The 12,639-nt window shown below is 32.2% G+C and overlaps 2 protein-coding genes across 2 annotated transcripts; one reads left to right on the top strand and one right to left on the bottom strand.

Moving 5' to 3' along the window:
• Positions 1–1,454: 1,454 nt before the first annotated feature.
• Positions 1,455–7,300, bottom strand: LOC123659547 (mini-chromosome maintenance complex-binding protein). Its single transcript, XM_045594756.1, has 9 exons — positions 6,981–7,300; positions 6,720–6,902; positions 6,263–6,622; positions 5,577–5,823; positions 5,118–5,235; positions 4,230–4,409; positions 3,742–3,985; positions 2,200–2,364; positions 1,455–1,749 (listed from the first exon to the last, which is right to left on the bottom strand). The coding sequence occupies exons 1-9, from the start codon at positions 7,083–7,085 to the stop codon at positions 1,537–1,539; spliced, it is 1,815 nt and encodes a 604-aa protein (XP_045450712.1). The 5' UTR covers positions 7,086–7,300; the 3' UTR covers positions 1,455–1,536.
• Positions 7,301–10,014: 2,714 nt separating this feature from the next.
• On the top strand, positions 10,015–12,390 carry LOC123659610 (U1 small nuclear ribonucleoprotein A). Its single transcript, XM_045594815.1, has 4 exons — positions 10,015–10,281; positions 10,418–10,656; positions 11,290–11,558; positions 12,114–12,390. Exons 1-4 carry the CDS (start codon positions 10,278–10,280, stop codon positions 12,271–12,273), a joined length of 672 nt encoding a protein of 223 aa, XP_045450771.1. The 5' UTR covers positions 10,015–10,277; the 3' UTR covers positions 12,274–12,390.
• The last annotated feature ends 249 nt before the right edge of the window (positions 12,391–12,639 follow it).

Raw genomic sequence — 12,639 nt, 5'->3', positions numbered from 1 at the left:
TCCGGGAACAAGTGGAACGAAGAGGTGATCATGCAGCTGAAAGATGACCTGATCATCGAACTATCTTGCGAGTTCGTGATACCTATCGAGAAGGCAGATCACCAGGAACAATCCCACGGTTTCTGCCACTAATAAGGGACCTGGAATATGTAGAATAAGTTCTGTATGTATATGAAGAAATAGAAATTCCAGTTTAAGCGTCAGAACCATTGAACTCCGCACTGGAATAATAAAATCTGTAACACACCCCATACTTCAGAGTGAGGGATATCACCCGTATCACACCACGGTCGTAATACAAGACCGTGTATCACACTCAAAGGGTGGAACAAAACCGAAAGATTACCCCAGACGAGTTCGATTTTGCCAAGAAATGTTGCGGTGTCAAGCAGCCAATAAAAACTTTTTTTAAACAATTTTATAGACTGACTATTTTTTCTGCTTATTTGTAATTTAATCGAAAGCCGATGTTTATCATGTGGTCACATTTAAATTTCATCGAGATCTGATTACACCTTTTAGAGTAATCTTTGATAACCCGTATATACTTGACTATTTTTTCGTCTACCTATGTTGTATTACTTGTCGATGTAATTGAAGTCGGTTTTTTTTTTCGTTTGCCAACAAACACTATTATTTATGGTTTAACACATGATTTTGCTTTTAGGGTTTATTTGTGTATGTATCACTTAGGACCCAAGGTTTGGCTAAATTAAAAAACAAATAACATGTATTTATCTCAATTATTTACGAAGTTATGATAAAAAATAGCGCTAAGGTCGAAAAACATTAAAAAAATTACCATTTCCTAAGCTATAAAAAATCGGATCATATACATATAGAATGATTCGAAATCCCCAGGTGTGCTAGCTCTGGACTACCACTTGACAGGCTTTCCTTGCACATCCTGTATATTTCAATACTATTCACAAAGTTATAAACAATTATAAGCTATTTATTATATTCTAAAACTAGCGACCCGCCCCGGCTTCGCACGGGTGCAATACTGATACTAAATAGACTACAGAATTTCTTTATTTATAGTATGAAGTTAGCTTATAGCATGGTTATTAACATAATAACAACATTCAAATATGCGTCGTTAGATTACACGTTGTTACAGAATGCGTTGAAGAAATAAAGGTTTACTGCTCGTTCGCCGTAGGTGATAGCGTGATAATTTGTAGCCTATATGTTGACCTGACTTTTTAATAATATTCGTGCCAAATTTGAAGTAAATCCATGCAGTACTTTTTGAGTTTATCCCGGACATACATACAGACAAACAGACAAATATTCTAAAAATTATATTTTTGGCTTCGGTATCGTTTGTAGATCACATCCCAAGTATTCTTTTAAAAAAAATATTCAATGTACAGTTTTGACTTTCCTACCATTTTATTATATGTACCTATAGATAAAGGGGATATATATATAATAAAAATCTCTTGTACTACAAAGACAGTTTAATAAAAATATAAATCATAAAACAAATCGCTCATTTGTTAAAAAAACACATTCATTTTCTCTTAAAAATTATAAAGTAGGTGCTACTCGATTTTTCAATCGCTGTAATCTCTCTTTTTCCATAGCTTTCGTGATTTCCCAACATTCCTTATTCAATGTGTCGTTGCCTCTTGATAAACTGACCAATCTTGCCAAAACTAGCAATCTATGTAAATCATCTGCCGTTACTGGGTTTTCTTCATCAGAGTTATTGCGCATTTCTATGAAATCGTCTTCAACAAACTATCGAAAAGAAAATAAGTTAATTAATAAAATTTCATTGCTATTTTTACATGATTTGGTTATTTGTATGAATTATCCAACATAATTATATTTATTTTACTCGTTATTTCGTTCTAATTAATTCGTTAATTAGCTTTATAATACTGAAAGTTATTTTTAAAAGCGGTTTACCTGACCCATCTCTATTTTGCCAAAAAATAGTATGTATATATATATATATATATATATATATATATATTCCTAGTTTGTTCTATATATATATATATATATATATATATATATATATATATATATATATATATATATATATATATATATTCCTAGTTTGTTCCAATTCTAAAAAATTGCCTTTAACAAATGAGTTTACTTTCAAATGTAGATGAAATTGTGGAAAAATAGATTAGATTAAATTTCGAATTATATTTATATGTATATTGATTGATATATTACCTGTATATCCTCACTGATGGAATATTTAACAAGTTTTAAATTTGTTAAATACGACCTTATTATGTTCATGATATCTTCTTTTAAGTAATATGTAGCTGCTTCTACAATAGCATTGAATATTTCAAGCGATGACTCTTCTGGCCTCAAGGGGACGTGGTAATCACTCTGGAAATAATTATATACTTGGATAAATTTAACAGATAAAACTTTTGCATTGTTATTTAGTTCCTATAAAACTTATCAACTTCTTTGTTACATAAATATCTAATTGTAAATACAATTTTGTAACTGATTTAGCATAAAATAATTAAACATAATTTATTGTGTTTGCTGGCAAACGAAAAAAACCGACTTCAATTACATCGACAAGTAATACGACGTAGGTAGACGAAAAAATAGTCAAGTTAATACGCATTATCAAAAATTACACCAAAAGTTGTAATCAGATCTCGATGAAATTTAAATGTGACCACATGATAAACATCGGCTTTCGATTAAATTAAAAATCATCAAAATCGGTACACCCAGTAAAAAATTGTGCGGATTTTCAAGGGTTTTCTTGGGTTTTTCTGGGATTCCATCATCAGATCATGATTTCCTTATCATGGTACCACACCTGGGATATCTCCTTTCCAACAAAAAAAGAATTACCAAAATCGGTTCATAAAAGACGAAGTTATCACCGAACATACATAAAAAAAATAATTGTGTTTGCTCGCAAACGAAAAAAAAACCGACTTCAATTACATCGACAAGTAATACAACGTAGATCGACGAAAAAATAGTCAAGCAACTACGCGTTATCAAAGATTACTCAAAAAGTAGTTATCAGATCTCGATAAAATTTATATGCGACCACATGATAAACATCAGCTTTCGATTAAATTAAAAATTATCAAAATCGGTACACCCAGTAAAAAGTTATTACGGATTTTCGAGAGTTTCCCTCGATTTCTCTGGGATCCCATCATCAGATCCTGGTTTCCTTATCACGGTGCCAAACTAGGGATATCCCCTTTCCAACAAAAAAAGAATTATCAAAATCGGTACATCCAGTAGAAAGTTATGCGGTATAATACAACGTAGGTCGACGAAAAAAGCGTCAAGTAAAAACGCATTATTAGAAAACTCGAAAAGTAGTTGTTAGATCTCAAATAAATTTAAATGGGACCAATTGGCACACACCACCTTTCGATTAAAACAAAATTTGTTGAAATCGCTCCACCCGGTCAAAAGTTCTGATGTAACATACATAAAAAAAAAAATAAAAAAAAAATACAGTCGAATTGAGAACCTCCTCCTTTTTTGGAAGTCGGTTAAAAAACATATATATGGTCAAATTGAGTCACCTCCTTTTTTTAAGACGGTAAAAAATGTACTTTTAATTTAATTGTTTTGTTGCTTATTATGTTAATTTTCCAATTGTCTTCAACAAAAATGCTAGCCTAGCTTTAAATCGTTAAATCTATTACTATCTACATCTTAACTCTTATCTACAGTGTATCTCTAAGAAATGAAATAATATCAACTTATATTACTTACCGGTAACAAAGATTTCCCTTCGGACAAAACAAGAACGGAAATATCCGAGTCAAACTCCATTTTATAGTATTTGAAATCATATTCAACTTTTTGTTGTTTAATAAGATTCCCTAAAGCTGTGACATTATTAACTCCCGTCGCATCCAGACGCCCTTGTTCCATTTTAGTCTCGTCTAGAACTAAGTGTGTGTGTTTGCTTAATTGCAGGATACCACTTGTCAGTCTGTTGCAATCGTAGTCTTTTCTGTAACATTTCTGTTGTATTAACTAATGTAGAAATTCTCTTTTGATTGGACATTTTTGTTTTCTTAGAAGGTTCTTTTATTTAACAGAAAATCAATTAGAGGTTTAATCAAGCAAAGAGATCTATATATATATCTAGAAGTAATACCATGCTATGAGTCCATGTGTGGGAAAATATTTACAAACTCTAAAGCAAATAAAAGCATTAACTCTATTTAGTACAATAAATTTCTCTAAAGACTTACTTAGGTAATAAGGCAACTGTGTTCATATTTTCCACGGTCAGAGGTAAATAGTAGCTCTTAGTGACAAATTGTTTTATAATATCATAGAGCTGTTTGCCGTAATTTGGATATTTCTTAGTTGGCAGGTTTGAGATGTTAAGACAGAACTGACCAAGTGTGATTGTGTCTTGACGTAGGTAACTGAAATGTAAATTATTTTTACATTAATTTTTTTAATAGTAATATTGCAATTGACGCCGCGTTGGCGCAACGGTTACATGTCAACAGTCATGGATTGTACCTACCTGTTGCGCTGGCGGTTGCGGGTTCGATCCCCGCACATGACAAACATTCGCATTGGCCATACAGGTGTTTGCCGTGGTCTGGGTGTTTGTGCAGTCCTTGTGGGTCTCCCCACCGTGCCTCGGAGAGCACGTTAAGCAGTCGGTTCCGGTTGTTATCATGTACACTGATAGCGATCGTTACTCATAGTAGGTAATATATCCGCCAACCCGCATTGGAGCAGTGTGGTGATCCTTCTCCTACATGGGGAAAGAGGCCTATGCCCAGATAGTGGGATATTACAGGCTGAAGCGATTATATTGTAATTGTGAAATAACTTAAAAATTATGATTATTTGAATGTTTTTTTTTTTTTTTTTTTTTTTTTTTTATAATTAAACAAAAGTTCAATTAATTAATTTTTCTAATAAAATTTCTAAGAAGATCTACTTCTGACATTTGTTTCTCACAAACTTGATTTCCTTATTTGACAATTTTAGCACATTTTGTATGGAGTTTTTATTTTAAATTAAACAGGCACAAAGTAAAACCTGTATGTATTTGTTAATGTAATTTTTCAATTTTTACATCTAAGTGTTATAACATTGTTTCATTGTATAATACTTACACACAAGCAATGAGATGGCATATTAGATATTCAGCTGCTAATTTATCTCCAAGCAGTAATTCTGACAATGCTTTTAACAAGTGATCTCTTGCTATGTTTGCATCTTTGAGTACTGTCTCTGCAATTAAAAATAAAATAAAATAATTACATTATCATTGTCATTATCATCATTATATATAATAAAACTATGTTGATAAAATGTGCGCACGATAAAGGGACTTATATAGTGTGATAGCCTTTTATCCCCTCCCCCCTCCCCCTAACAAGAAAGTTCACGTTTTAACCTAAAGGTTGTGTTTTTAAAGATATAAGGACTTTTCCAACTTTTCAACTTGGGAATTAAGTGTAGTGGCGCCATCTGTTGTCGAGTATACTATATAATTACAGATATTATAAGTCACAACTATTATTGTTTCTAAGGAAAAACTAAGCAATACAAATATAAAATTGTAATAATACCTTGATTAAAACTATCTCTGATCAGAGGGTTGCAATGGTCCAATTTTTTCACATATACAGCATGTAATCTCGGCACTAAGCTTGGAGGTGGGTTGTGCGTTATTATCTCCGCTTCTGTCTCACTGACTGGTTCTAATAAGGAATTCTTCTCAGAAGCAAATTCTCCAGATAGTGCAGGATCGACAGAGAGAAAACCAACTACTTCGATCATATCATTTATTTTAAGATTTTCATCATCTTCATATACCTAAAATATCAGTCATTTATTTTTTAGTTGGCCAATTATATGGATTCTATATACATAATTATATTTAAAAATGTTAAATAAATTAAAATGTTTGAATTATGTGAATTGAATAATTTTTGATTAAATATTATAATATATTAATAAAATAAAGAATTAATTTATGTCTAATAAGCAGGAATATTACAAAAAATAAAAACTTTACTTGGCTAGTTTGAACTGAACAATAATGACTTCCCCTCCTTTTAAAATGACAATCTTCTATTTAATAAAGTCTTTAAATTTTAGTTATGGTATAAATTTGTTTGTTACATCATTGCAGCATATTAGTGTGAGTTAAAAAATTATTAATTTACATTATACCAGTATTTTTCAAACACATTATTTGAAATAAAGATTTTAGACCACATTAATTTTAAATTGATCACTTTCAATTCCTCACCTTGATAATACAAGTTTTGCTTGCAACGTCTGGCAGCGGAAAATTTAATAAATGCTCTCTAGAAACAACATTTGAAGCCTCATTCAACAATTCTGCAGTTTTCCTTTCCTTATTAACTGTTTCACTTTCAACCTCCATTGCTTCCGGATCTTGTTGGCTTTCATCGTGAGATCTCTTTAGCTTCGCACTATCGGAGTTTAACCTTCTAGATGTATTTGGTTGTTGCTCTAAGTGCTTTAAATGATTTTGATCATCTTCCATTTTTTGAGCCCATTCATTAAGTCCCGGTAGCGATACTACCACCATCGTCTGTCTTTGAGCACTTTTTAAGTTTTCTGTGTAATTAATTTTTTCATTTTCCTGAAATTTAAAGTCAAACAATCATTTTACTACCTTGTTCAAAGTATTGCAGTTTCTCTAAATTTATTATTAAATTCTGATAAGTGTATTTACATACCTGTATGTTAGCTGTGTCTGTATACTTTCCAGTTTTCGATTTGATTTCATTTGTTTTTGTATTAAATACTTCAAATTGTTCAAAATAGAATTCAGGGTTATGCATATCCTGGACCATTCCTCGGAAACGTACCAAGGTTCCATCAGAGAGGTTGTGAGACGCATTCGAATTTATTAAAGGAATCTAAAAGGTTATGCAGAGGTCATTATTATTATGTAAACACTTAGTTTTTCATGGAAAATGTAATACTAATGTTTTTACCTTAGACCAGTTAGATAGTTTTAAAAGTCTATCCTTCCAGACATCTTCATTTAACATCCAAATTTCAGGGGAAATAGTATCGAAATCGTGCGTAAAGTCGCTCATTTTATATATTTATCTAAATAATTAGCTTCTCAGCGAGACTTTATGATTCTAAAACTTACTTGTAGTAAGTATTATTGATTTAGTTTTGCAGAATTTAATAGCAAATTTAAAAAATGAAGTTTGTATCAAAAACAATGTGATTATAAAAATATTCGCGCGCAAAACATTGATTTCTATTTGTACAATACAAATGTCAAAAGTTCTTAGATAAAAGGCTAGAATCTAGATAATTTCAATCATTCATTCATTATTTCATTCGACAATTAAAACTTTGTCTATGACAAACTAAAAGTTGTGGATAACCAAAGAGCAACACGGAGGGGAGTAGCCATGTACAGGCGTTCCCCTCTGTCAAGGTATAAGGCCAAATGGCCATATGCATACAATAAAACTAGTTGCAGCCGCACTGATCACTAGACTAAATCTAAATGCGCGATTGAATCAACATCCTTCAAAAAATACCGAATTGTTCTGGTTTTTGCTGCAAAAAAAGATCTGTCCCGTCAAAGTTACTAAAACATGGCGTTACCTTTCATACGTAACTATTATTTAATCACATTATTACTTGTATACTTCTTTTAAACCTTTTTTGAACTTAAAAATTACAAATATTATCGGTCGTGTTGACTCGATTTGTTTACCAACACCGGCCGCTCGCCCTCATACAATATGCGGATCGGTCGAACGACTGATCGGAGTCTATTTCCGAGAAGTCACTGTCGCCGAGCGATAGTGTTGTTGCCGGTTTGTTTGTAGATAGTTATCGATAAAAACGGCAAAGGCAAAAGAGGAGACAGACATTTTTGAGATTTTGATTTATTTAAAATATTATATCGCTAGCTTTCTTTAATAAAGATAGTTGTATAATAAAATTGCATTAAATTAAATATAATACACGTATTATGAGTATTAAGACATTTTACTAGAATTACTTAATTTGAACTTCGACCATACTGTTTTATATAAAAATTTGGCAAGTTTTTTAAAAATTCAAATTTAAGGGATATATGGAAAAAAATGTAATAATAGACTAACCTGGACGCCCACAAAAAATAGTGTAATTTGTTCAGATCATATCAATACCACTAACTTTCAAGTGTTGGCGAACAATAGAAGGAAATCACCAAACCAACACTAACGCCACACTGTTTTTGTCCCGTAAGTTTTTTTTTGTCTCATGTACAAGGTAATCTAGATATGGTTCACCTTAGTCATAGTAGTGAAATGAAGCTTAGATTTATCAACTTTGAAAATTAACAATGTTAAATCCATCCTTTCAGAGTCATCAATAAATTATTCGATCTAGCAGATGACAGGCTATCATCTTATGATGCCATTAGTGCTACGCTCCCGATTCCTGATTCGTTGACATCACCGTGTACATCATCAACTCCTCAAAATGTGGGTTAACTTTAAATCGTTTATTGTAAATTGGCATTGTTTGGCACAACAACGTTACACCAAACGTATTGAGACATAATTATAATAGTTAGACATATGCTGTCTCGACACTTTTTAACCGACTTCCAAAAAGGGAGGAATTTCTCAATTCGACTGTATTTTTTTATGTATGTTACTTCAGAACTTTTGACTGGGTAGATCGATTTTGATGATTTTTAATTTAATGGAAAGCTGTTGTTTATCATGTGGTCGCGTTCAAATTTCATCGAGATCTGATAACAACCTTTTGAGTAACCTTTGATAACGCGTATATATTACGTATATTGTATTACTTGTCGATGTAATTGAAGTCGGTTTTTTTTTTCGTTTGCGAGCAAATACAATTATTGTAGATAATGATGTGTTCTACAAAGTCTTACTACATTTTGTATTTCTATTATCATTAGTTTTTGCAGCGCACGCAATGTAAGGAATTTTTTAGGTTATTTTTTTATCCCTTGGGTTACATTATGGGAGTTTTAGTAAGGATCCCTAATATTTTTGAAAATATAGTATAACCTATGTCACTCAGGGATAGCTTATCAACGGTAAAATAATTTTTTGAATCCGTCCAGTAGTTTCGGAGACTATTCAATGCTAGCAAACAAACAATCAAATCTTTACTCTTTATAATCGTTTATTTTATATGAAGATGTTTGGTTTGTAGTATATAATAAATTAAGTCTATTTGTATTATAACATCTTACCTTTGTATCACTTTAAAAACCTTATTTTCCTAACCGAGTAATTGAATTTATCCATAATGCATATCGACAGTTGTTACAACCACGGCTGTAAGCAACTTGTCAGTGTAGTTGCGGCGTATCATTATACTGTAATGACACAGAATGTATCTATGTGTCTGTGAAAAATGTGTGTTTTTAATTTAGTATGTGTGAGTTTCGTAGTGACACCCGATTATTTTTGTGTGGGAATTAGATAAAGTGTGCATGTGTGTAATTCCCCCCCCGCAAAAAATGACAGACAGTTTTGTATCGGTAACAAACGCAATGGCTACTCCCCTCCGTGTTGCTCTATGGCGATGGCGGACGAGGAATTCAATACTCCGTTCCTCACACTTCCAAAAGAGAAAGAGATGAGTGAATGATAACAAACAGAAAGAGAAAATATGAAGAGTAGATAGTGAATGAACTGAGAAAGTGGATACAAGGAATACTATTTCGCGAGTTTTTGAGTAATTAACCCTTTAACCAGCAACACCGTAATATCACGAGTACACTCAGCTAACTGTAAATAGTTTTATGGTTTTTACCAAAATATAAAAATCGAATGTCGATATTCAAGTGGGAAATATCGATTCGTATAATCGATTCGGTACAACATATCGGTTAGAAAATCGATTTATTAGGTGCGAAGAATCGATTATTCGATTAATCGATCTCAGATCGCCATGCCTAGTATATAATTTCCAGTGCGTTTCCAGCGCTTTATATAAAAATTATAAATATATTATATACTCTTTGGCGCGTGACGCGTCTAGCTACATATATACCAATCTGTGGACGCGTCGTACCTAAGCCGGTTACGTTGTGACTGTTTGTTATAAGCTTTTGGTTTAAGGAATTAAAGAATATAACCAAATAACTGATAATCACACCTAAACATATAAGTTTGTTTTTAATTAACAAGTAATAAAGTTAATTGCTGAAATATTTTCCCTTAAATAGTTTTTGCTTCGTAAACCTACGAAGATTTCGCTATAACGTAGGTTATAAACTTTCGAACTCCAAAATGAGTAAGTATATTCTGTAAACATAAATTATGATTACGCAACTTTAGATTACTTAATTATTTCAACATTTATAACATATAAATATAAACAGTTTGTTTCGCATACAATCTGCTCATAACCTCAAAATTTTCGTTTTCAGCAATGGACATCCGCCCAAACCATACTATATACATAAATAATTTAAATGAAAAAATTAAAAAAGAAGAGCTTAAAAAGTCTCTTTACGCAATATTTTCACAATTCGGACAGATTTTAGATATAGTTGCCATGAAGACTCTCAAAATGAGAGGTCAGGCTTTCGTTATATTTAAGGAAATTTCAAGTGCGACTGTTGCTTTGAGAAGTATGCAAGGATTCCCTTTTTATGACAAACCAATGGTAAGTTGCAAGTACCAACTTTGTTGTGAATTCTGTTAGTTGGTTCTGTGACTTTATCCTTTAATAGTAGTTGGCTTATAACACGTGTTTCAAAGCAGTCATTATATACACAGTATAAAAATTATACACAAAAAAATCGGGCTGTTCTATACACAATCGGGATATAATTTATGGGGTTTGGGGGTAGAGGGGGTGAAGGGCGTGTTTGTGTGCTAGAATATAGGTATAGAAATTCGAAAAATACCCAAAACTGAATTGGAGAACCCCACTGGCCACGTGGTCTTGGTCTGCCCTACCCCTAATGTTTTTTTGAAGCCGGAGGTGCGGGTGGAGGGGGTGCTTTCGCACGCAAGGGCGGATGGGCTGCACTTCCCTCAGCATCGGAGCCAAGCGTTATTCTATCCTCAAAGGTGGTGGTTTAATTATTTTGATGTATCAAAAATATAATTACATCCCGATTGTATATAGACACCATAAATTGTAATACTGTTTAATAAATATAAGGTATATTAAATTGATATCTTCTCTTGATGGTCTTGCTTCATAATCACTGTACATAAATTTATAACTTTGTCATCTATAATATACTGATTTTCAGACTAAGCACATAATGAAATAATTTTCTTTTTACAGAGAATTCAATACTCAAAAACTGATAGTGATGTCATCGCCAAAGTTAAAGGTACCTTCCAAGAAAGACCGAAACGTCCGAAACTACCTAAAAGCTCAGAAGATGGCAAAAAGAAGAAGAGTAAGGATGCAAATAGATCCATTGTGCCTGGCTTTGGTCAACCGAGTCTTCTCAATAATGTTAATGTGGAACAACCACCCAACCAGATTCTCTTCTTAACTAATCTACCAGATGAGACATCGGAGATGATGTTGTCTATGTTGTTTAATCAGTAAGTATATTGATGTTGTCTATGTTGTTTAATCAGTAAGTATATTGATGTTGTCTATGTTGTTTAATCAGTAAGTATATTGATGTTGTCTATGTTGTTTAATCAGTAAGTATATTTTGTGTTTACAATTAATCAAAAGTATTCTCAAAGCATTAGTAAATAAAAATATGCTTTGACACACAGAAATGCTCGTCTATTCTTAAGTTATATAACTTACAAGTGTTGTGGGTGGCTGACTAGAAAATGTTTTTTTTTAGTAAATGTATGTTAATTAAATTATACCATAATTTAAAATGTAAGCATCAGTTAGCTATTTTATAATTACGCTGGGTTTCAATTCAATATTTTCCTCTATGTGTGTCGAAAACTTTACAAACACATTATCACTGCCCAATGTTTCATTAATAATCTGCCGGATAAACCACAAAGCAATATCAGATGAAACTAATGTTTTATCAGGTGACGATATTTTGAGCCGGTTATTTACCAACCTAATGCGTGTTTACTAAATATCTTTATCAATCATTAAACAAATTTGCAAATTTTCTCTTCTAGATTCCCTGGCTTTAAAGAAGTTCGACTTGTGCCAAATAGACACGATATTGCGTTTGTCGAGTTTGCCAATGAAATGCAATCGGCTGCGGCGAAGGAAGCTCTCCAAGGATTCAAAATAACGCCAACACACGCAATGAAGATATCATTTGCTAAAAAATAATGTTAAGGATTTATTGTAAGAACTAATAAAGCTTTAAGTATTATGAGAACTGTTTTGAGCATTGCACTTAGCCTTAACAGCTCTCTGGCTGTGACTAGTCATTAATTTCATAGAAAAGTAATTTTTCATTAAAACCTGATTGCATATCCTTTATCCTTCTGATGTTTGTTTAAACAACAAGATAAGATTACATTCAAATTTTTACATTAAATTATGTTCAACTTACACATGATTTCAATTTAATTAGAAGTTTTTGAAGCTATAAAACCTAATAACTAATTAGTTAGAATTTTTTTTTTACACCCAATCTCAGGACGGTTATTCTAACAAGATCCTAGAGCGTAAAGCAGTCACTGCTATGTCAAG

Source organism: Melitaea cinxia, chromosome 14, assembly GCF_905220565.1.
Source record: "Melitaea cinxia chromosome 14, ilMelCinx1.1, whole genome shotgun sequence".
NCBI classification, from domain to species: domain Eukaryota; kingdom Metazoa; phylum Arthropoda; class Insecta; order Lepidoptera; family Nymphalidae; genus Melitaea; species Melitaea cinxia.
The sequence above is the reverse complement of the archived record's forward strand: the minus strand, read 5'-3'. Positions and strand labels throughout refer to the sequence as shown.

Coding starts and splice junctions, on each gene's coding strand:
- LOC123659547 (XM_045594756.1), bottom strand. CDS start 7,085: ATGAGCGACTTTACGCACGATTTCGATACTATTTCCCCTGAAATTTGG. Junction 5,236..5,576: donor CAGAGATAGTTTTAATCAAG/GTATTATTACAA, acceptor TTTTAATTGCAG/AGACAGTACTCAAAGATGCA. Junction 2,365..3,741: donor AAGGGAAATCTTTGTTACCG/GTAAGTAATATA, acceptor AATTATTTCCAG/AGTGATTACCACGTCCCCTT.
- LOC123659610 (XM_045594815.1), top strand. Junction 10,657..11,289: donor CTTTTTATGACAAACCAATG/GTAAGTTGCAAG, acceptor TTCTTTTTACAG/AGAATTCAATACTCAAAAAC. Junction 11,559..12,113: donor TTGTCTATGTTGTTTAATCA/GTAAGTATATTG, acceptor TTTCTCTTCTAG/ATTCCCTGGCTTTAAAGAAG.